Source organism: Perca fluviatilis, chromosome 20, assembly GCF_010015445.1.
Source record: "Perca fluviatilis chromosome 20, GENO_Pfluv_1.0, whole genome shotgun sequence".
Classification (NCBI taxonomy): Eukaryota; Metazoa; Chordata; class Actinopteri; order Perciformes; family Percidae; genus Perca; species Perca fluviatilis.
This window is the reverse complement of record NC_053131.1, coordinates 15652772-15678604: the sequence shown is the minus strand read 5'-3', so window position 1 is coordinate 15678604 and position 25833 is coordinate 15652772. Positions and strand designations below refer to the sequence as shown.

Sequence of the window (25833 nt, the reverse complement as noted above, 5' to 3'; positions counted from 1 at the left end):
TATCTGTTTGGATTAAATATGTAGAGGGCAGGGCCTTCTACATAGTCATGCTGCCAGTGTCTTTCAGTGTCTGCTTGGTTAAACTTTCAGATCTTTCAGAAGTGCTACTATAGGTAACTGGTAGGTAGGGTCAGATATAAATCACTGGGTACTTGGCGAAGGTGAAAGACAAGCTGAGAGGTGCATTTTGGGACACTAGTAATAATTGACTTACATATTGTCTTATAAAAACTGTATTGCTTGAATATGGAATATTTGTGTCAAATATGTTACAAACATAAATTCAGTGTGAGTGAAATGCAATGTATCTATGTTAATTGTGTATTGATTTAATCTGACCTTTTTATCAACTGACAGTTTAATACAATGGCACGTAACATGTTTTAACTGTTCACACACCTTGTCCCAGCTTTGTCCACATTGTTATCCCATGGTGTTGAGGGTGTAGCTTCCACTCTTAAGCTATCACTACTCCTTTTAGTAAGGGGGATTTGATGATCCCCACATAGCTTTACCAGTGCGCACAGACAGGCGTACACATGGATAAGCACACACATCAGAGGCCAACAGGATTGAGTTTCACTTTCCTGCTCTGTGCCCTGCAGCTGCATTCAAGAATCTATTTAGACGTATGTGAAAGCTGCACTTGCTGCACCACACAGGCTCCCTATGGGTGTAAGCCTAAAGCCAGTGGCCTGTCAGTCAAGCATCTAAGCAATTCCTGTTCCTGAGGAGCCATAGTACTGTGGCTAGCAAGGCAAGCCAGGGTGAGCTCTTTTTAAAGGGTTTTGTTTTTAATGGAAGGATAGGATGGAAATTGTTATTGAAACCATGGTTTTAGAATTAGCTGGTTTAGATTCAGTTGAGATATTTACCTTTGTCCTTCTAAAGATTTTTCCTGCCATTTTCTGTTAGTTTTAATGTCCTGGCCTACATTACATTTTTTATTTAGATTGTATAACACTTCGTAACAGTGATGTGAAAAATGGCATTTATTATTAATAATAATAATAATAATTATTATTATTATTATTATAATTTATTAGAATTATTATTTATCACTAAGGTTATCATTACTCTGTCGCTGTAACAAGTAGTCTCCCCAACCATTCTGGTCTAGGACCTGAACCAAAAACATAAGCTGCGAGGAGATGCCAGAACCTTTCTGTTGGCTGGACCCAAACCAGTATCAACAGGACATGACCAGCAGTATTCAGAGTGGCACCAAGACCCATATGAGACTTTCAACATCATCATGAGACGAAAACCCAAGGAGAACAATTTCAAGGTTTGGACTATACAGCAGAACACAGATCCGCCACACACCCTCACTGTACATTGTATTTGAGTACTTTATCTTCAGACCTTGAGCTCTGGTCCTACCAACACCACCCCAGAGTGATGTATCGCACATATTATACTCTTTTGGGTATTGTAGCTGTAAGGTTGGGACCAGGGCAGCTCTGAGATTACCACCCACTCAAGGCCCTCCCAGTGATCTCTCTCACCTTTTTAAGAAACCATCTGTGGTAGCAAGCCAACATTGTATAGTAGAGCTTTCTGTAGCAATGTTATATTGTCAGTGTAACATTCAGGTGCCTGCAGCAGAACTGCTGTGAAGAAAAAGGTTAAAAGAGATACAGCTGTTAATATTTCTACAAATCAGGTCATAGTAAAGTTATCCATGCAAGTGTGTGAAACTTTTGTTACGTATCTTATCTTCTTATGTTCTTTTGCTGTATTTTGTGGAATTTCTTTTTTTTGAATTTTAATCATGCACAAAAGCCTTTTGCTGTCTATCACATCCTTTTTTGAGAGCTTCTCATTGCAGCTTTGTCAAATCTGCTATTTCTAATTCTGCACACCCATTTCTGTCTTCATAGCCAGAGCAATGACAGATGATTTTGAAGTTGTTGTTTTTTCTATGAATTTGAAAAGAGCAGAAACTAATGGGTATTCAAGAAACATTCTTCTCCATCTTTGATGTGTGTGATATAGATAGCAAGTAAACAAGTTCCCCTACCCAATGTTTGATGCTCAGGGTATTAAGACAGTTTGCAGCTCATTAAAATATAATTGACAGACAAACAAATTACCTGCTGTCCCATCAGCCCACCACAAAGCTATTCTTATCCAGCTAAACCATGGGATGGTTGTCTGTTGTCTGTGCCTCATTGCTCACATTTCTCCTCTCTGTTTTAGGCAGTGCTAGAGACCATCAGAAACCTGATGAACACAGAGTGTGTTGTCCCAGACTGGCTTCACGACATCATCCCGGGTATGGCGCCCCAGGCAGTGCCCACTACTCCAAAATGCCTAATCAGATCTCCACATTGGACTTCAATGACACCTTTCTGTCCCTGGACCATTTACGTTTGTGTTTCCCTGGTTACACCATAAAGGTCACAGAGGAGAACCCCGATCTGCAAGTCTTCCCTTTCAGGTGAAAGTCAAAGATCCAAGAATCAAATGATAAAGAGAACGGTTTTGTTGAGGTTGATTTTCCTTGATCAAAGTAATTGTATAGACATTCATATTTTATTGAATTGCTGTTGTATAATTTGCTTACTAGATACAAATGATAATACATACATATTGCATTGTATTATATTTTATTATAATAATCCATCTTCTTCCTTTTGCTTTACCAGAATCAAGTTTCCCATCTCAAACAAAGCAGACAAAGTTAAGAAGAGAAAGGCTGATGAAGAAGTGGAAGACAAACAGGAGGGCATGACCTTGATCGTTGAGCCCTATGTCACCCTCAACCGTGGCCCATATCCCTACAACCAGCCCAAACGGTGAGAGGTCAAGGCCAAGACTCAGGCCTTCCCATTCACAACTCAACAAGGTTAGGGGTCAAAAGGCTGTTCAGTGTTTGTTCAAACTTTGACTTCTCTCTGAGGTCAGTGTACTGAGCATACCTTAAGTCCTTAACCTCTATCTAAAACAACTTTTTTTATTATAAAACAGCACAGAGGCTTATTATAGGTGCCCTACTCTGGCCCTAACTATTTTTATGTTTGCCCGTGCTTGTCTCCATGGTATCTGCTCTGACTTGTTTGCCATGTAATGTGTTGGTGCTATTTTGGTTGTTGTTATGCCTACAAGTATTGATGGGATTTTTTTTAATGCAACTAAAGGTGAACAGAATAGGCTTTATTATTCCTGTACTAATTATAACACCACCAAATAATTGCCCTTCATGAAAATGTAAGACTCATTTTGGTGTTTTTAGCATTTCCAGTTTGCACTTTGATATTTAAATGTTGATAGGAACAACGAGGCGCTTTGGGGACGCTCTGACTTAACAATCTTTAAAGATGGTCTCCAAAAAAACACAACAAAAACTTGCGCGCATTAAGCATCTCTTTTTTTTAAATAATAAAAAAAAAAAAAAAACTAGTGAAAACAAATGTGTTTATGCTGTCAAGGCTATTAAGTAAATCTGACTAATTACTTGATTTATTAATATCCGCAATCTACATGTCTTACAGGAATACAATCCAGTTCACTCCTACTCAGATTGAAGCCATTCGAGCCGGGATGCAGCCAGGACTCACCATGGTAAGGACTTTTTTTTTTCAGGTTTTATTGTATACATTTCTGGCATAAGTTTCAAGACTGAATAGAAGCCACCCACAGAAAATCTGCAATATCTAAATGATCTATTTGACATTTCAACGGACTCAACCAATCATACGTAAGCATAAGTATAACTACTTATGCTTACGTATGATTGGTTGAGTCCGTGGATATCTGTCACCCTATCTATTTTTCTTTGGAAGATTAAGTTGATAGCACTACAGTCAATCCTAATGTTTCATTTTGTTTTTTTGTTTCTAACTTTATTCTACAGGTAATAGAAAAGGGGAAAGCTTATCGTAGTAGACTTAATTAGCAGGACGAGCTGTGTTAAACCCATCCCTATAAAATCATCATGCATATCCAGGAGTGTGATGCTGTCTGGGTGAAGCCTCTAGTCAGTCCACTGATGCTGATACTGCAGATGCATACTGTTCTAGCTTGCTGGTATAAAGCCAAAGATTTGCAACTATTAATCTTAGTGATGTACACCAAGGGATTTTCCTCTCCAGTAAATAAGCTATCCCTATCTCCATCACTCGTGTAGAGTGATGAAAGATTCCCCTGAAATCCTCTCTGTAATTTTGGCATTGTCAACCACACATACAATGACACATATTACAGCTATGGATACACCCAGTTCATACGCACATCCACAGCTGTCATTTTAGCCTGCTGTTGTCATCTGAACAGAAGTGTAACACACTTGTTTTGACAAAACTGCTATTCTGATGTGCTGATTGGAAGCTGGCAGCAGGGTCTGAGTAATTTATTGTGCAGCTAGCCTAGGTAAATATGGCAAGTAGGCTATCCGCAGAGTTGTAAAACAACTCTACATGCGAGCCTTTCTCCATTCCTCTCCGCACCCCCTCTAACCTTACTCCTTGGCATATGTTGTTAGCAGCCATAACAAACACACACACCCTCTTATGTATGGGAACCAAGAAACTGATTATCTAGATATTCCTGATTTATGCAGGAATATCTAAGTGTGCTTACTATTTTAGCAGAAATTACTCACCCATACTAAGACTGTTTTACATGAATATTTATTTAGTAAATTATGTGCTATTCCCCCCAGGTAAATATAGGGCTCATTATCATGGTAACCTGTATACATAGATGAAGTGCTACTAGCATTCAGACGACAAGTACAAAAGGAAGGCTTGAAAGATACGTATTCCTCCTATAGCTTTTCTCCATTTTCAGTAGCTCTGTTTTTGCCCATCTGTGCAGTCATTGGGTCTTTGCATGCCAGGCAACACTGAAGCCCTGATGCATTGTATATCTGAGCTCGGCCAACGATGGGGATCCAGCCTAGCCTGTTCTGACATGCCCAGGGCCTAGCTGTCAAAACCACTAGGGTGTCTCCAAGGCAAGCGCCTTTCCCCTGCGACCTAACTTCTGATTGCTTTTCTTCTGCTTCTTTCTGTTAATATTTTTCCGTTTCTTTCTTCCCATCCCCTTCTTCGCTTCCTGCTGTGTCTCTAGGTTGTTGGACCACCAGGTACCGGAAAGACAGATGTTGCTGTTCAGATCATCTCAAACCTCTATCACAACTTTCCTGAGCAGAGGACCCTCATAGTCACACACTCTAACCAGGTTAACCCACCACACACACAGCACATCTACATCCAAAGCGGCTCAGCACGTCTCTAAACTAAGCTATGAAAAGTTTCCCTAACACCCTACTCAAAAAACAGTGAAGCTGTCTGGAGAATTTAGGGCTTGTACTCAGAACTGCCCATTAATCAGGCAATGACTATATTTCAACCATAAAGGAAAATTAATATCTAAGCTCCCTTGTGACCAGGTCCTCTCCCCTCAGAATTTAATCATAAAGTAATCTGCTGTTGTTTTACACCAGTGCCAAAAGGACCCTTGGCCACAAGAAGCATTGCTGGATATAATTATAAAAAGAATAGACACGTGCTTGATAGCATTATAAATACCTCAAATATATTACACACACACACACACATATATATATATATGAAACCAAATCCATAGAGATTGAAAAAGACACAAGTCAAAACAGATTTATATGTACAAGTACTGTTGAGAAAATACACACACATTAATGAAATGATTTTCCATGTCAGATCATGCTTACATGTTTCCATGGTTCATTCTACATCAGGCTCTGAACCAGCTGTTTGAAAAGATCATGGCTCTAGACATCGACGAGCGCCACCTCCTGCGTCTGGGCCACGGAGAAGAGGAGCTGGAGACTGAGAAGGACTTTAGCAGGTGATAACAGCAGGGGACAGGTGGAGAGGGAAACGACACACACAGATAGATGTACCTAACCCAACAGAAATGCACATGTGATAATTGAGACAACTTAAATTCACACATGCATCTGTGGTGCATTGAACAAATGGTTACGTACTTAAAGTGCATAAACATTGCAGAGGCAACCCTTACAGTTTTATACAAAACACACACACACACACACACACACGCGCGCATACGTACACAAAAGCAGTCCATCTGCCCACATACGTAATCAGTCTGAGCCAACACAGTGACAGGGCTACTCGATACTCCCATATGCCACGGCATGGACCTGGTTTATCTTCATTAGACATTGTTGGCCCCTCAGGCCATTCCACCAGTGTAAGGGATCTCTCCCTACAGCCCTGCACTCATAGGCAATTCCTATCTGATTAACCCTCTCATCACTGGTCTGGACCACAAGAACTGACCTCATACCATTCTTAGTAGGAGGATGGCAACAAGCCGTAGAGAGACATAGGTAGCGATGATGATGATGATGATGATGATGATGATGATGATGATGATCTTGATCATGATTTTTGAAAAGAGCGAAGACCCAGGGCTCGGTTTACATCTATCACCGTTTCTAGCCACTGGGGGACCATAGGCAGGCTGGGGGAACGCGTATTAATGTTAAAGGGGTGAGAGAATGCAAAACCGATTTTACCTTGTCATAGTTGAAAAATGACAGTTTGGTGGGTAAATAGGACATACATAGAACCTCAAAATCCCAATGACACCTCTTTCCTCTGCAAATCTCACAATTTGAAACTGCCTCTGAAAACGGGCAAATCTCAACGAGCCGCTTAGTTGACGTCTACTCGGCGGCTCCTCCTCATTTGGCTCTAGTCTCTCTCTTTGTCACGCCCCAACATTTATATAGGCTACACAACTGACTTCTGAATCTAGGTCGCGCAGATCTCTGCTATTCCATTACAAAATTCACTTCTGAAACTTTTTTATGCAAGAAATCAACTATGTAAAGCTCAAATATGGGCGGTTTTACGAAAATTGATGGCTAATTGTAAATTTTGTCCGACTGTGTGTCGGAGTTCAGCGGTTGCTACATCGCCGCCCTGCCTGTCCTCCTTCACAGACCCCGGCCTGCTGTGAGCTCGATTGAGCTCCGTCACGGTCGGCAGCCCGCGATGCTCAATACCCGTGCAAACTCACACTTTCTGGGTGACCGGACTACCAAACGCCGCTGCCCTGACAGAGCTCCAGGGCCTGCATCTCACTGTTCTCCCTCCCCTCTTCCTGCTAAATGGCCGGTGTGTGACTGAGAGCGCGGTCAGTGAGCTTTTTACTCCCGCAATCTCTTACCGCAGGTTCCAGTTAATCTTATAATGGATATGTGTGTTGAGTTATTTAAACAAACGAGGGGGGAAATAAACGGCTCTTGTTCGCATGTCTCATTGATAGACCCCGAGGTGAGATGGAGTCCATCAATGAGAGCTAGCTACCCTCCTCCTAACGAGACCTCTGAAATTCACAAAAATGCATTAAATTGAAATCTAACAAATGTTAGCTAAGCTTTGTAAGACCTTGGGGAACCTGTAATATAAAATGTAATAAATATACCATAGTTATGCCGAAAGTGTAGCTAGCTAGCCGCAATCTTTCCCCATTGTATTGAATGGGACACATAGCTAACTAGCTAGCTGCTCCTCCTAACAAGACCCCTGACGTTCACAAAAATGCCTTAATTTGAAATCGGACACAACTGTTAGCTTTATAAGACCTTGGGGAACCTGTAATATAAGTGCTGTGAAGAAATTCAAACTGTAAATATACTATAGTTATGCCAAAAGTGTAGCTAGCTAGCCGTGATCTTTTCCCATTGTATTGAATGGGACACATAGCTATCTAGCTGCTCCTCCTAACAAGACCCCTGACGTTCACAAAAATACCTTAAATTGAAATCGGACACAACGGTTAGCTTCGTAAGACCTTGGGCTAGCTGTGATATAAGTGCCGTGACGAAATTCAAACTGTAAATATATTATAGTTATGCCGGCAGCCTGCCCCAGAGCCCCGGTAGTACAGTAATCCACAAAGGGTGACTTTGCCCTGGGTATGGAGCCCAGCAGGCTGCCGCTTTCTCGTCAGACTATGTGGAGCTCCTAAAGTCCGACACGTCTTACCAAATTTGCAATTACCCATCAATTTTCGTAAAACGGCCCATATTTGAGCTTTATATAGTTGATTTCTCGCATAAAAAAAGAAACATTGCAGTGTCTGGAATATGACCTGCTGTCTCGTCTCTAATGTGTGTGTATGGGGATTCGCTCAACGAATCAGCGCGCAGCTCATCTAAATATTCATGAGCATACCATATTTGGAAGAAAAGCTCTTGTTACAAATAGGGCCAAAACACAGGGATGCATAAGGGCCAATAAAATATCAACCAGGCCATTTTCAGCCCAACCAATGTTACATACCCCATTAGGAGGCCTTACGGAACAGTGTGAAATACCCTATATAATCATTCTATCACCCCTTTAAAAAACCTCATAAAGTGAAATTTTCATGCTATGGGACCTTTTTAAAAGGGATATTCTTCAAGGTTTGAATGCTCTATCAGCATGGGAGCAGACAAATATGCTTGCTTTATGCAAATGTTTATTTTTATTGCAGCAATCCAAAACAATGACAAATGCTGTCTAGAATATTATCCAGAATAACCTCAAAGGTACCGTATGCTCCCCAAATATGCTGAAATCATAATATGGCAAACTCAAGCCCATCAAGCAACAACAGATCGGCATGTTGACCTGAATCTAACATTACTTTGTAATACTAACACAATGTAGTGTCCCACTTTATACTTGTAAAAGTTAACTAAACGTCTGTATATATATTTCCCAAACTACTGAGCGGGGCCCAAATCACAACGCGCATGCGCTAATCGTTGAATTTGCGTTGACTCGTTATTATTACGTTAATTTTGATATCCTTAATAATTATACATTTCCTAAACAATTTAGTACAAAATCACTCGCTCTGGATATTTTGATGAAAACTTGTCAAGAAGCCGTATTAATCCAAATACCACTACCATACTGTAAGTCTGTAGTTAGTTATGGCTGACCAAAATAAAAACCAAACAAATATGAACATATGCTTAATCCACAATATTTCATGTAATGTCCAAATCATTTTTATGTTAAACAAAATGTTTGGATCTGTTTGATATAAGTTTAGTCTATATCCACGACGTTCCACTTCCGGGATTGCTCCGGAAGTGGAAATTCCGCCGGATTCATGGCTTTTTGCCGATATCCGTTTCCTTCTGCTTTCTTTGTGTTGGAATTTTAAACTCCGGTGGATTTATGACTATATTTAACTGCTCCTCAGATCTCTGCAGGATAAATTGAGACAATTAGCTAGACTATCTGTCCAATCTGAGTTTTCTGCACGACTAAAACAACCTTTGAACGTACACATGTTCCACCCAAACAAGTTCCTTCCCAAGGCTTTTCACCGTGGCACCGTCCGGCGCTTAGTCCAAGACGATTGTGATCGGTTTAAAGAAATACCAATTAACCAGAGCACGTTTTCCTCCCATCCTGGAATGCTGTTTACTAGCCATACCCTCCTCCGCAGCGCTGTGGAGGATGGTCTGGCAAAGCAAGACTAATATAAGTTAAACAGGGAAGTTGCTATATTGATATAATTTTCCAAGTTCAGGAATACATTAGGCCTTTTTAATGAATAATACAATTGCAACAATAAGACTGAATAATTAAATGAATAAATACACATAAATAAATAATTGCATGAATAAATACATTTATTTTCTTTACAATGTTCATTTAGCTCAGTTAGGAAGGGGCAACATTACCTGATACCACAGGTGGCATGGCCAAGAACAAATGCCTCCATCAAGAACCACTGGAGACCTGTTAAAGAAGACCCAGAAGTTCCCAGCTTTCTCGTGTGTGTGTGTGTGTGTGTGTGTGTGTGTGTGTGTGTTTGTGTGTGTGTGTTTGTGTGTGTGTGTGTGTGTGTGTGTGTGTGTGTGTGTGTGTGTGTGTGTGTTTGTTTGTTTGTTTGTGTGTTTGTGTGTTTGTGTGTTTGTGTGTTGCCTTGAAGGATAGTGACTCAGTCCTTACTACTGAGACAGAGTGAGCCAGGAAAAGAGAAGTTTGGGGGCAGCGCACTATAAGCACTCCTGGCAGACTTGGTAAAGAGAGATTATCTCAAGATACCCAAACCATTTACAGTTCTACATGACTGCTGCTATATTTAACACCTTTTATTAGATGAATCCGCCAGAACCTTCTTTTTTTTTTTTTAGCTTGCAAAGCTTTTTAGCCTGCTCCTAAATATAAATTGGGCAGTGTTATTGAATACTAATTAAGTTTTTAGGCTGTTACTATATAATGTAGCTTACATTGGTAATTACCACCTTATCCATCTGTGGCACTGAGCAAATTGCACCCTATAGCTTTTAGCAACACTTCCAGTGGGGGAAGGGAGGGGTGATGCATGCATTTGCTATACTGTGTATGATTACTGCTCACTTTGAGGGTATGACTGTAGTATGAATAGCAGTGTATGTGAACAGGTGTCTGCACATGGAAGCAGTCTGTTACATTCTTTAATTATGCAGCAAATAACTCTGACATAAAAGAAAGAGCTTCAGCTAGCAGCATTTAATATATTCTGCCTGCCTGGCTGCCTCATAACAACATGCAGACTCCACACTCCTTCCACCCCACTGACACCAGCGAGAGGAGAGAGCCAGAGAGTTTTAATTAACACTATATACGAGCTGCAAAATGGAAGGCAGTGCTCCCCCAAATTCCTAACAACAAAGGGAAATCTACTGCACCATCAATTATCAATGCCTCCCTGCATTTCATGATGCATTTTGTGCTGTTTTAATGAGATTGTAGGGAGTGCACGTTGGTTTTTGTATAGAGGAGATCTTCAAAAAATACCAAGTCGTATGTTCAGATGTGGACAGTCTGTATTTGTACCATAGGTTCTAGGTCAAAAAAGATTCTTCGTAGAGGTGTGACGAGATCTTGTGATATTAATCGTAACGAGATTTCTCGTCACGGTAAAATGTGTCTCGTAATATCAGTACACAAGTGCAGAGCAACAGCCTTGAAATTAGCATAGAAGATCGCCCGCCCGTTCTCATCACAGAGCGATCGCGCAATAAAAAAGCTGCTTGTAAAACCCAGCGTTAGAACGTTAGAGAGAACCGCCGCTCTCCCTCTCTCTCTCTTGGCCGAGACACACGCAGCATGCAGTTCACTGTGGCACTGTCTCACGCAGACCACTCTTTCTCTGTAAAAATGAGTCGGGGGGGGCAGACAGCAAAACCTAACTTTAATTTTAATGATACTAAACAAAGAGAAATGTTCTCCGTTTGTCCTGTAATGGTCATAAATTTATACTAGAGTAGCCTACTTCCTTGTTTATTGCTGCAATTACTAAAATGCACAGGACAAAAGAGCATCGGTCTTCATCGGTTTGATGGTAATTTATTCGGAGTGTCTGTTTGCACCCCCGGTACGAATAGCCTCGGCCACACAGCTGAGCTATTCACACCCTGTGACGTAACAACAAAAACACGTTGCTCGCGTGCACCGAAATCATGGCGGACGTTCATCTTCCATGACCGCAGAAATCATGGCGGACGTTCATCTTCCATTACCGCAGAAACTGTCACATTAGGAAAGTTTTGTCTCTAAAGTTTATAACAATTGAATTTCTAGCGGAAAATGGATACTACAGTTGCGCTTTCTGTCTTCAGTGAAAGCATACAACCATTAGTTTGTTAGGTAGTACCGTAGTAGCCTACCTATTTTTTGTATACAGTATGGTAAACTAGCAACCGAGGCTTGAATACACCAAGTGGTAAACCGTTGTACGATATTCAGTAAGAACTTATAGGTGAGTGGTTAGTACACTTAGCTCTGGTCTTGGGAGTCTCGAGTTTGATATTCACTGAGGTGATCTTGTTTTTTTTCATTTTGGATTAGATAATTTACATGCAATTCCGCAAGTCAGGGCCCGCGAACTTGAATTTTTTTTTGCATTGTGGTAGGGGAGGACTCATGAATATGCCTGCTCTGGTTGGGTTGGTTAGGTTTAGGCAAGAGGAGTGGGATTGGTTATTGTTAGGGTAAGAATGTCAGGGCGATAATATTCCAAAAAGGTGTAATACATGAGTAGTATGGATAACTGTGTGTAAATATATACCACGGTACTATAAATGCACAGGGGTGCAAATAGCATATATTGATATTTGTACCAGATAGGGTATTAATAGAACACATTGCTGTGTGCACCGGCGGGGTACGAATAGCATTCATTTCTAATTTCACCAGGGTACGAATAGCACTTCTAATTGCGCGAGGGTACAAATAGCATACATTGCTAATTGTACCAGGGGTGCAAATAGCCTCACCCTAATTTATTTGTGCTTTAGAAAGTAATCAATGTGAAACAATAGTAAAATATTCGAGTACAAAACATTTGGTCTCAACTACTGCCAGGAAACGCTTAGTTATGTTGTAACCTTGGTTCTCTGAGTGTAGAGACTATCTCTCCACCATATGGAATAAGTAACAGTGGAACTGTTAGTTATACAGGAGAGAAGCCATCTGAGTTTGTGGCAAAACCTTTCAGTGCTGGTTTTTAATTTTGGGACTTTCGATTGAATAAAGGACTATTTTTCCAGTCTTATTTCTTTATTGTGGTTTTCTGTAAAATAGTGTTAAAATCTCTTCTCGATCTCGTGAACCCAATCTTGTGTCTCGTCTCGTGAGCTGGGTGTCTCGTCACACCCCTAATTCTTTGTCAAGAAAACGTCATAATACCACTTTTGCTTTTGTTGGAAAGGAAATGCAGCATCCTCATTCAGATTTAAGCACAGTTGTTGCTCTTGTGTGCAAGTCTTATATTTATGGGATTTTACATAGAAAATGCAATTCTGTCGATAAATGCCGTTTTTCACACCTGTGTGTCTATTCTGGGGTTTCTCTCTCAGTAGCTAAATTCATTACAGGTCCTGGGAAGCAAGGTCACTCCAAATTTTTATTTAATTTTATTCAGGCAAAACAGGCAGTCCACTGTGACTGTCTTTGAGTCATCTGCTGACTGAGGATGTTTGCAGATGGTCTAAAAATAGAGATCACCTCTAGTATTACCCTGTGACCCCTCCCACTTCCTGTGTGCTGCTTGTCTCGTTGCCACCTGATAATTGCTTTTAAGTAGTATTGTTTAGCTGCACCATTGGATGCAGAAGAGAACCTAAACAAACCTTGTCTACAGTCAAGGACAGTCATTGCCCTATTTAAACCTTTGTACTCCATTGGGTCATATTTACAATATATTTTTACATGACCAGGCTTTTTCTCACCTGCTTGCAGCCAATGGCGCAAACACAATATCAGTAATTACAGCAAAAATTCGACAACTCAAAAATCACATAATCACTGTTAACTCTGTTCTGTTAATCCACTCATAGCCATTTTAACAAGCTGATGCCACAGCAGAAAATTATCTATATTAGATCAGAGTCTAAATCCACAATTAGAAGAAATGTCCCCGTTTGTTATACGCAGTACTTTGTCTGAGGTCTCTGTCGGGGTTGCCACACCAGCATGTAGGTCGATGAACCTGGGTCATGACACCAGTTGTTTGGTGGTGAAGTTGCTACTGGAGCACAGGAACAGACAGGAGTCATTCTGATTACTCAGTGCATCAGAAGTTTACATTACATTAGCGTAACAGCATTAGCAAAGTGTATTTTTGAAATGAGACCATGACCTGATTATGCATTCAATTCTAGAAACAGCCATTTGAACCTTAAACATGAATCTTCTTACATCATTGTACCATTCTTAACCTTTTGTCCCCTACGGTAATAATACATGGTAAACTGTTTGCAGATTGTTGACTAACTATGCTGTGCTGTCTCTCTCCAGATATGGCCGAGTAAACTATGTCCTAGCCAGAAGACTGGAGCTCCTCAGAGAAGTGGGGAGATTACAGGAGAGCTTGGATGTCCCGGGAGATGTTTCTTACACCTGTGAGACTGCTGGACACTTCTACCTCTACCAGGTAAGACTAAAACTGTGTGTGTATATGTTTCTGCACTGCGCAGAGAAATTTACCAACTGTAATGGTCAACCATTGTTGCGTAGGCTATGTTTCTGATTTTGCACTTAGCATCGGTTCATACTGTGCATAATATTACATCAAGCTAAGAGTGTGTTTACTCTCCAAGTAAAATTCCTAATTGCATACAGTTTAGCAAAACAACCCTTAAAAAGTCTAGATGTTTTTCTGCCTCTCAAAATCCTTGAAATTGGTGCTTGGATATTAATATTGATTTTCAAAGAGAGAGAGTTAAGCGGATGCAGAAGATATTTTGCTGAATGAATTAGAATGGATTTCTGCATTGCCTGTCCTGTTCCTCGGCTATATACACGGCAATCAAACCCAGACATTATCAAAGTTTTCATTCCCCAGACACACTGCTCTTTTTGCCTAGACTGCAAATACCCTAGAAACGGTCTCAAGCCTTGCTGTTTATTCCTGTTACCTAATTATCACTGTCCTCTCGTGCTGCAAGAGAAATGCCACTGCAGACAATTACTTACTTGCAATCCTATGCTTCTTTGGAATGGTTCTAAAATAGACATTATAGTCAATTGTGACATAAAGAAGTGTGCTGTGTAGCTGTCATCTTCAGTGTTATGGGGAGCTCAAGTTAATATCCAACCTTTTCAGTCATTAAGTATCGCATCACATCTCAACAGCAATGTGAGACATACAGTATAAAAGCAGTGTAAAGATGCCAGTTACATATTTTTTAGTGATTGTGTTTTCTCACCTCAAACTCCATTCTATAGCACATACTTCACTGGTGAATAAAAGTCATAGCAAATACTTGGATACAGTGTTTTTTAGTGTCAGAGTTTATGTCTGATGAAGTTCAGGCTGCAATTTTTGCACCTTGCCAGAAATCTGTCAGTTGTCTTTCACACACACATGCACACACCACTTTGGTTCCTCATTAATTTGATGTTGCATGGAGACTGGATTCTCAACCCACACATTCATTTAAGTATAGTTCTTGTGTTTATTTTAGCTCTAAAACCTGGCCAACAGTGTAGTTCTGTGACATTTGAAGATGTAAATGTCAAGAAGCTGAGAGTAGTGAATCTGTGACTATTAGCAGACTACTCCGTCAGTGATCAGTGATAACGATGCACATGTAGACATACTTAGTTTCGATGGTGATCTTAATAGTGCAATTAAGCTGAGTCCTCTAGTAGACTCGTTAATGTTATCATTAATGTTGTTTTTCATAGGGGTATTTATAGAACTAGGCTTCCCCGCTGTTTGGTTGAAGCTGGTTTATTAAATGCTCAGCAGGGGCACCTGTATACGAGCGAGGCTATCTGTTCTCATTTGTTAATTTGTGTTGCTATAGTCAAATAATAATAGAGAAAATACAGGCTTGGCAGAGCCATGCAGAACACCCACTGTGTGCTCGCATTTTGGTAGACTTCAGAAAGGCATCACCTAAGTAAAGGCTCATGCATACCAGGAAGTACCTTATTGTGTTTCTTTATGTCATGGCTAAATCAAGTCATTAATTAAAATACTTGTTTTGTTGTTGTCCAAATGCAAACACCACTGTGCTGCCACAGTCCTTTGGTGTGAACAGGTATGATTTTTCTGTCAGTATAATTTCAATACCGCCAGTCATGCACACCAACCCACTCCACCTTTCAGGCACTTGTTGGTTGTTTGTCAATCAAACAATTCAAGATATCAATCAATTTTATTTGTCACATGAACTTGTACAAGGTACAATTCCAGGTTTGTATTTGGGTGATCACACAAAAACACATAGAACCCAGATTCATACAAGCCACAATCATGTGTGGTAATCTTTAACCTAAACTAAACACAGACTATCACTACTGGAGCTCAGCCTCTTTACATTCAGAGGGTACTGTATGTCTGCTCTCCCTCCCTACCACAGGTGATATCTCGCTGGGAAGAGTACATGAGCAAAGTCAGGCCTAAACAGGCCAAGACGGTGGAGGTGCAAGCTGTGGCTGCACACTTTCCTTTCCACAAGTACTTCTCCAACGCCCCCCAGCCTGTGTTCAAGGGCCGGTCATATGAAGAGGACATGGACATCGCAGAGGGCTGCTACCGCCACATCAAGAAAATATTTACCCAGCTGGAGGTAAGAATGACACACGCACTAAGGCATGGATACCCGAACCGGGTTCGGACAGATATTTAGAAATGATGGTCGGGTTCAGGTCGGGCTCGGTCACATCAGCGCGATAAGGCATTTGTTGTAAAATGGTGCTGTGGCTCCTTTTAAGAGAGCTCAGTGCGTGTGGAAAGTGGGCAGAAGAGTGATAGAGAAAGAGGAAGCAGATGTGTTGTAGATGCGACTGGAGCAGAGTTGGTGGAATAAGTTTAAGTTTTGTACACAATGTGTGCGGTGTCCGAGACAAACCCCAGACTGAAAACCAAGTTCATTCATTTGCTCACCAGAAATGGGATTTTAACCCCCACGTTATTCATTTTATAACGTTGGCCCTGGAGGTAATGAGTCTCCCCTGGTTTTCTGATCACGGTCGGAAACAAAGCAGTCAGGAAAGGTTAACACATTGAACATTTTAACAGCTTACAGGGCTCTAGAGTGCGACCAATTTGGTCGCAAATGCAACCAAAATTTGTAAGGGTGCGACTAAGATTTTTCCTAGGTCGCACTGGTGCACCCTAATGTCCTCACATCCAATGCCTCTCCACGAACGAAGCAATGTCGTTTAAATCAATATGGTTTAATGTTGCGTTATATGACCCATTCCTTCTGTAAAGCCGTGCCTGTGTTTGGATCTCTCCTCTGCGCAGCCCCGCCCCCATTGACTCACACACGGCTCACCTGCAACATGGAGAGACACAGCGCCGCCGGTCCAAACTGTTGACATTTGTCTACAGTTTTAATTGTTATTAACACAGCTGTATATTGTTAAGTATGAGAGGGAAACCTGTATTGTTACCAGTGTTTCCGCTGGTAACTCACTGTTATTGCTGCCGCCACGGCGAAAAACACATTAGAAGTTATTAAATGCAACTAACTTCAGTTCGTTGAGTAATAGCTTGTAAGACGGAGCCTACACAAGACGTGTTTAACACCGCTGACCCGCATTCGACCCATGCTGGACCCATTCATAATGAGTCAGCCGTCACTTTGTGAGTAGCATACGCTTCAGTCCATCGTACTCCCCCTCTCTCCCTCTGTCTCCCTATGTCTTTCGGTCTGTTTTTTTCTTTTTCTTTTTTTTAAAGATTTCGGCCTTTATTTTGATAGGAAAGCTGAAGACGTGAGAGGGGGAAATGACATGTAGGAAAGGGCCACAGGTCGGAGTCGAACCTCTATATTTACCAACTGAGCTATCCGGGCGTCCTCTTTCTCTTTTAATCAGTCTGTTATTGTTGAAAACAAGTTTAGGAGCTTTCTCAGATATAAATATATATATTAGGGCTGTGCTCGATTGAAGAAATTCTTAGTCGACTAACACTCATTCAATTGTACCGACTAATTGATAAGTTGATTTAATCGACAGATCTGTAAATCTGAGTTTCTCCAAAAAGAGTCATATATATATATATATATATATATATATATATATATATATATATATATATATATATATATATATATATCATAGTCAGATAACTTTCATTTACATGTGTTGCAGCTGTATATTTTCAAACTAGTAAAGGAAACCCTGTCTTTGCATTTTATTTTAATCACAATCTGTTTTAATAAAAGAGCTTGTGAAAAGTGGCTTTGACTTAAAACTGAACAATTAGCCCACTTTGTAAAAAAAATACAGAGCTATATATCGTGTATCGCCATTCAGCGTTAACGGTGACGCAAGGAAAAATTTGGGTGCACCTAAATAAAAAAGTTAGGCGCACCATTGCAACCAAGGCAAAAGTTAGTCTGGAGCCCTGGCTTATTAACATACACTTGTTGCCCCATGTGCCCTGATGCGCTCATCTGTTGACATTTCTGAATGCCTTCCTACAGTTGCTTAATAATAGCGGGCTTTCCACACAAACAAAAAAGATTTTAACTGTGTCGGGCTCGGGTCGGGCTCTGACACAAATTTCCTAATGCCTAACGGGCTTGGGCCGGGTTCGGTCACGGCTCTGTCGGACATGGGCCGGGCTCGGACAGAAAAAATTGGCCCGTTCCGGACTCTAACACACACACACACACACACACACACACACACACACACACACACACACACACACACACACACACACACACACACACACACACACACACACACACACACACACACACACATACACACACACACAGACACAGTATACTAGTTCCCTCACTGCTGAACAACACCCAGTGCGATGTAAGGAGGTTACTTCAGTGCAGTAAGGCAATTTTATTTATAGTGCATATGTTATTAAAGTTAAATTCAATGTACTCTACATTCAAATGCTCACAGCGACAAATAGCATACACAGAAATAAACATCATCTCCAACTTCTCTCAATCTGATGTAAACCTACTGTATTTAGCCCTTTCCTTCTTTTACTCAAACATACACACACAGGTTTATGTCAGCTGTATTTGATGGGACTTCTGCCATTTTTGTATCTGAATTTTCATCACCTGTCCCTTTGATTCATTATAAAAGATACTTAACAGTACTTGTACTATTTACATGTATTTGTAGATATGATTGCTGACCATTTTGAAAAGATAAGTAGTACAACAAAGTAATGAAGGCTATTACCACTTCTCTTTTTTACTCTCCCTTTCACTCTTTTTGACACTCTTTCGCACTTACAAACAGCTGAATACGTTATTCCTCCTCGGTCCATGGAGCGTTTCTATAGGGATAACAATAACATTTCAGATTTATGGGAACACCAAGAAGGTCTCAGAAAAGCAATAAAGAAGTTATTGGCTGGAGGTAATATCCCAACATGTGTGGTGACCTTGATTTATCTGGCTGGCCTCTGTATCACTGCATCACAGCACCTCTCCCTCCTCCCTCAGCCTCACCCATGCTGCAGTGAAATCTGTACACCTATTGGGAGGTATTGCTGTCTATGGTGCAGGGTAGAGAAAGCAACATTCTGGCTAATTTGCTTATCTGTCTGCCGCTTCAAATGTAAAATCAGTTTGGAATAAGCTATCATAGGAATATCCAAAGAATGTATTGCTAGCTAGACAGACAGCAACAAAGTGTGCCTCCTGGGTTCCTCCTGTATAGACATCTCCTGTTTCCTCCTCTGCAGTCCCACCACATCTTTACCCCGCTATTTACTTTTTTTCTCTCTTCGCTCTCTTCTCAGTGTCAGTGAATCCTTACCGTCTTGATTTCACCCTTCAACCGCTCTGGAGCCACGGGGGTTAAAAATAGATCTCATCAATATTGCATGTTTTGATTGGTTTAATATTAATGCTAAAATAGTAACGCATTAAATATTTATATCCCAGTGCTGTCCGAGTCTACTTCTTCCATCTTCCCTTCCTCTCTCCCTTCCCTACCCCTACACAGCTAGTGTGGCAACCTGAATATAGCCCCCCCCCCTCTCCCTCTCATATTCCCCCTCTGTGCTTCTCCCCACAGCGTGGTTTTCATAGTGCCATGATATTGGCTAAATCTGTGCTAAAGTGCTCCTCAAGCTGCAGCTTTTGAACAGCAAACTACACCCAGTATACTCTCCGCAGAGCAGCCCTGTGGCTTCCTGACCTCTGTTACACTGCATCATGTAAAAAGAAGAGACAGTTTCCTAATGAGGATAGGAAGCAGAGGGATTATGTTACATATACAATATGTTTAATGAAAGGCAAGTAGGTTGCCAATCACTTCATTGTTTATGAATGTCTTGTTTTGAAAGTTTGGAGTTCTAGGGAATCAAAAGTAGAGGCAATTGGAGCTATTCCACTGCTAGGGTTAAGCCACTGAGTTTTCTACACCTAACCTTTTTTTATTTGTGACACAACTGAATCTGAATATTAAACTGTGCCTTTATTTTAGAGGTGTGATTATTTCACCCTATAATCACCTTATCAATCATCTTTACCAGTAATCATCATTTTGTCAGAATGCCATTTAAGTTTCCCCTCACAACCCCACTGTATAAAACATGAAAGTAAAAATTAACTACATTCAGAATTAGATAAATACACATCTATTTAAATCCATGATTGTCCAAGTTCTTCCCAGGAGGTCATTAAACTAGTAGTTTTTAATGACCTTTTAGGACGTTGCTCTTTTTTGTTGATTTCTAATTGCTATTTGTGTTCCCAAACATTTCTGTGTGCAGTGGTTGACTTGATCCTCACCTTTTCGCCTGTCTATCCTGTAGGAGTTTAGGGCCTTTGAGCTGCTACGAAGTGGACTGGACCGCTCCAAGTATCTGCTTGTGAAGGAAGCCAAAATCATTGCCATGACCTGTACACATGCTGCACTCAAACGTCATGACCTGGTGGAGCTGGGATTTAAGGTACGCTCTTTTCAGTTGACATAAAGACAACAACCTGGCTAAGCTTGTATTTACTGCAGTTACTATAGGTACTTGGTTGAAATTGATGCTTGTCTTTATTAGTATGACAACATCCTGATGGAAGAAGCTGCTCAGATTCTGGAGATCGAGACCTTCATCCCGCTCCTGTTACAGGTAACCCTATTCACACTAAGTGTTACATTTATGATGTGCAAGCTTTATGGCTTAAGACTGTGAACATTTGAGCTGTTAATCTTGAGTACTGAAAAACTACAGACATGCCTTGACAGAAAACTCACTAAGTCATAAGTTCTGACATTAAACCTAGTTTAGTCCTTTACTCATACTCTGCTTTCTGCCACCTGAGTTTCTCTGTTAAGGTCTGACTGATGGGCTCCAAACACAGTAATGGTGCTTGTCTTTGGTAGTTGTGACTAATTGTCCGAGATAGTGCTAACGTCTGTTTACAGATGAGCTCATTAAGCACATCAGCCCATCCAACACCCCTGCCAGAGCTCCTCTCTTTATCTCTCTTCTCTACTGAGTCACAGTCCGAGCATGCCAGGTATATGTCACAGCGAAACTGTTAATTCCTCCTCGTCCTCCCGTTCCCTTTCATTATCAGGCCATTCAACCGTTATTTCAGTGATTAAATCAACTCTTGACTTGCCATGGTTGGTATATTAGATTTGTCTGAGGTCAAGCTCCAAATAAACCAAATCTAATTAGCAAAACCTGGCAGCATGACATAAACATTAGTAGGAAAAAAAAAAACTGTACAGGCCCTTCATGCTTCACTGCCCTGCTGGACCTAAATGTTATTCCCTGCTGAAGATCTGATTTTACATAAACTATTGAATAAAGTTGGACAACATGTGGTAATCAGTTAGACTATATAGGTTAGTTTTTAATTCATACAGCTAATATACCTACCTTTACAGATCAAAATCTATTACCTACATTTTAATAAGACTAGTACAGACTCCTGTATTTTATTTAGGTATAACAGGTGTTCTTACCACTTATTTTTTCTGTCTTCCCCTTTCTACAGAACCCAGAGGATGGCTACAGCAGGCTGAAACGTTGGATCATGATTGGAGACCACCACCAGTTGCCTCCTGTTATCAAGAACATGGCCTTCCAGAAGTACTCCAACATGGAACAGTCTCTCTTCACCCGATTTGTGCGCCTGGGAGTGCCCACAATAGATCTGGATGCACAGGGTCGTGCACGTGCAAGGTGGGTCACCCTGCTGCAGCATCAAGCTAGAATCAGTTTGAACCAACTCAGTTTCACAAATGATACAGTATCTTAGTGATTGGTACTGTCTCCACACACAAAGGACATGGCGAAAATGTGACTTAATGTGTTGCTATCTTCCTGTCCCACAGCCTGTGTAACCTGTACAACTGGCGCTACAAACACCTAGGGAACCTGCCTCATGTTCAGCAACTGCCAGAGTTCCAGGTGCCCAACCCCGGCCTGACCTTTGACTTCCAGTTAATTAACGTGGAGGACTTCAATGGAGTGGGAGAATCTGAGCCCAACCCTTACTTCTACCAGGTCAGTAGTAGTGCACACCACAATACACAAATACAAACACAGCACAACTATTATTTGTGCTATGGATGTCTACCAGTTATATTACACATTCAAACCACTCTTTCTACTTTAGAAATCTACAACAAAAATAAAACTATGACTAAAACTGAAATAACATAAACATTAAATTAGTAATTTATAGAAAATAACAACTTTTAATGTATTGTGAAAACTAACAAAAACAAACAAAACTGGAATTTAATACTAAAGGTAGACATGATTTCAACTGTAAATACCCTGCTGCCTACAGCATGAACCTACATAGACCCATATATGTATTACTTCAATTTGGAGAGCTGTGAACGCACAGTATACAACACAGTATTCAGTATATCTGTAGCACATACACAATGTTGGAAAAGCAGAAATAGTTTGTGGTACTCAATGGGTGGCAGTTTCCAAGCACAATTTATACACTCCTTTACACGGATACACACTCATGCACACTTAGTTCCACTAGAGCAGAGAACCATATTCCTCCGTGACCTCCATTCCCTCTGAATTGGTTGTTGTACAGCAGTTCATTCATTTTAAATGTTTAATGGTTTAGCTACCGGTCCTTATTATATATTCATAACCCTGCTTAGTCTGTAGCTAGCACTGGCTGCCCAGCACAGACCAGTGGGTTTGTCCTTCACACCAGGAGCCAGATTGTGTTTCATCATGACATTGCTGAGACACTCAAGACTGTGTGTGGACGGAGGGCAGGGTCGATAGGGCTGTGTTAAAATAAAAATGTTTTCTTCTGGGCGCCCGGTTAGCTCAGTTGGTGGAGCGGCCGCCCATATATAGAGGTTTACTCCTCGACGCAGTGGCCGTGGGTTTGACTCTGACCTGTGGCCCTTTGCTACATGTCATTCCCCCTCTCTCTCCCCTTTCATTTCTTCAGCTATCTTGTCAATAAAGGCCTAAAAATGCCCAAAACATAATCTAAAAAAAATGTTTTCTTCAGCACCACACCAGCACAGGAGTCCAAAAATGACTGGCAAATATAACAGCATAACTTTGATAAAAACATTTTCAGTACATGTAACATGAAACTAGTTACTTTAACAGAATTATTAGTGGTTCTGAAAAACTGGAAGGAAGGAAGCTAAAACCACAATAGACACATGACATACATTTTACAATAAAAAGAAAAACTTCCAGGACACAACAGAGTTTGTTTCCATCAGAAAGCCAGCAGCACTTGATTTCAAGTAAAGGTATATTTGTCTAATGATTACAATAGGTACTAATTAGTAAATACATGAATTAAGACACTGATTTGTTAATAAGCTCATGGCCAATGAACATATATCAGTGCTTCATGAATGTTACTGCAGCGTTCAACACTGTGCATGCTCATGTCCCTGAAGCTTCTTATTGTTCTTAAATCCAGACCATGTGCACTTCTCGAGGCACCAGGTCACATGAACATCAACTCCATTTGCCTGTTGCCATTTTCAGGCTCCTCAAGGGCTATGCCTTTCACGCACACACTCTCACATGCACTTTCCTAGGAACCTGAAGCAATAAATTGGACACTAGAGAAGCAATTGTATCCAGTGCATGCTGAATGCCTGTCACAGCTGAACAAACGGTGCCACAACCCTACTTTGCACATACACAGGAACTGCACAACCATCGTACACACAAACACATGTGCGTTGTGCACTCAGACACTCCATAGTCCAAAGGTCTGTTTCTGCTTCTTTGCCTCATTTGTTAAAGCCCTTTCCATATTAAGTCTCGGCCCATTGATAGTATTTCCTAAGTTGTCAAATGGCTCATGAAGGGTAAGATGCTTATCTAAATCCACATCTTCTGTTGTTAGAAAATTGCTTTTCTCAGCCACTAGGCTTGTTAGTATAAGCTTTTGTGCTGCACAAGCTACATTTTAAATAACATAAGAGCAAAAGCATTGTGGGCTTTACTCACAGGTAGTCTAGATTTATTACTCTCATATTACCTCTTATGCATTTGTATTTACATCACAATTTCCGACCCTCTCTTCCCTTCTGACTCGTCTATGTTTCTGCCCGTTTCTGTCCCTCCATTCTCTCCACTCCTAATGGAGCCTCCAGCCATTGGCTCAAACTCCAGTGGGCTAGGTCTGACCTTGTTGTTAGGGTTAACAAGTTCTCTGGGGTGTTAGGATATTAGATTAGTATGTTAAATATGCATACCAGGTAGGCAAAGCTGGAAAAGCCAACCCTGTGTCTACTTAGATATTACTAAACAGGTTACAGGGTACAGCCAGAATGAACACTGTGAGGCCATCGAGCACCACATGTGCCTCCAAAATCACTCCCATGGTTTTGACCATTTAGTAGAGAATGCTGAATATTTTTACTTGAAAAGGACCAGCTCATACCTTACATTCACTGCCAACATTTCTATCAGTAAAAACATGGTTTGGTCATTAAAGTTACGAATTTGTGCCATTCGGAGAGATGTAATAGGGGAAGAAGAACAAAGGATGTCACTGTTGTTGATGTGTTGACTCCAGTGCAGCTGGATCAGGAACTGTTGATGAAGCTGCATACATTATTATCAAAGATGTAAGGCTGAAATCCAGGCTTAATTGAAACTGGATGAATAATGCATGCTGTTGCCTTTTTTCTTTTTTGGTCCCATTTTGAAGGGCAGAGTGTAGCCTTGGAGCCAGGATGCACATGCACATGCACATGCACATGCTGGGGAATTTGTTGATTGTAAAGTGGGTGAATGATGCATGCAACACTGGCCGTTAAATTTAGACAGTGTTTCCCACAGGTTGAGAATTGACTTGTGGTGGTGGGTGGCGCAGGATGTGACGGTGTGGCACAATTGCTGGGTTCAGTAAAAACTAGTCAAACAAAGGTTTATGAACTATTTATTGAAAACAGTGGTAGGCTTAATAACATTAACAGATACTTTCGAAATAACTATTTACATATTAAACCTATCTGACTAAAAGATGATACAGGTCAATTAAATCTAGTTGGTTTGTCAAATGTTATGGTTAATCAGATAAAATACCTGAATACCCGGAGCCCAAATAGGCTATTATATGTAACTTAACCTTAATACTATGATCCATATAAAAAGTTAAATGTTAATAAAAATCTCATCACTGTCTCCTCCTAATTCCTGTTAAATCATATAAGACTTAGGCTAGCTAAAGTTACTTTTATTTTTTTCAAGTACCAAGCGCTCCTGCAACAATCATCTTTGTATAGAATCTGGAAACCACTAAAACCAGCTGTTTATGAAAATCTTGCCTTTCCTAGTTACATTTAAATCATGTGATATTGGTAGTATATTGTGATAATATTCTGCCATGAGTAATGAAACCTTTGATAATGCAGTCTTTCATCACACTTCTAAAAGCACAATCAGCTATTCTCCGCTTAATAAATATCAAAGCCACGGTAGAAATATGCCATTCATCCTCCTCGCTTCTATGTAGGGGATCCTAGATTGGGACATTTTGTCCCAGCCTAGCTATTGGTGGTGTTGAACTCTGTCCAAGGCAATTAATTCCAACCCAAATCAGATGGTTACTCATGCATGAATGAGTGGGCTTTTATCTGGCTGAAAAGTTAAACACTTGACAGGCGAGAAAGGGCTAGAGCATGATGTTAAAGTACAAGAGAATGGGAACAGCAAAGTGTCAAACACAGCAGACAGCCCTGGCTTGTGCTGATAGTAAGAGATACCTGTGTATTTGGGTAATTCAGCGTATTGCTTTGATTCGCTACAAGATTACCAAATTGAGACGATAGCAATTCCCAAACATCATTGTTTTTCCTTCTCTCATTACTTGTACAATAGTGTATAGTTAAAATA

At 40.7% G+C, this 25833-nt stretch overlaps 1 protein-coding gene across 1 annotated transcript in view; it reads left to right on the top strand.

Moving 5' to 3' along the window:
• aqr (aquarius intron-binding spliceosomal factor) overlaps window positions 1-25833 on the top strand; it is a 79393-nt gene that overhangs the window by 41113 nt on the left and 12447 nt on the right. Inside the window, exons 24-31 of the mRNA XM_039785749.1 lie at window positions 5077-5187; window positions 5726-5835; window positions 13815-13950; window positions 15887-16096; window positions 20281-20418; window positions 20521-20592; window positions 21470-21657; window positions 21810-21981. Of these exons, the coding sequence (XP_039641683.1) occupies window positions 5077-5187; window positions 5726-5835; window positions 13815-13950; window positions 15887-16096; window positions 20281-20418; window positions 20521-20592; window positions 21470-21657; window positions 21810-21981 (1137 nt within the window). The remainder of the gene's footprint in view (window positions 1-5076; window positions 5188-5725; window positions 5836-13814; window positions 13951-15886; window positions 16097-20280; window positions 20419-20520; window positions 20593-21469; window positions 21658-21809; window positions 21982-25833) is intronic.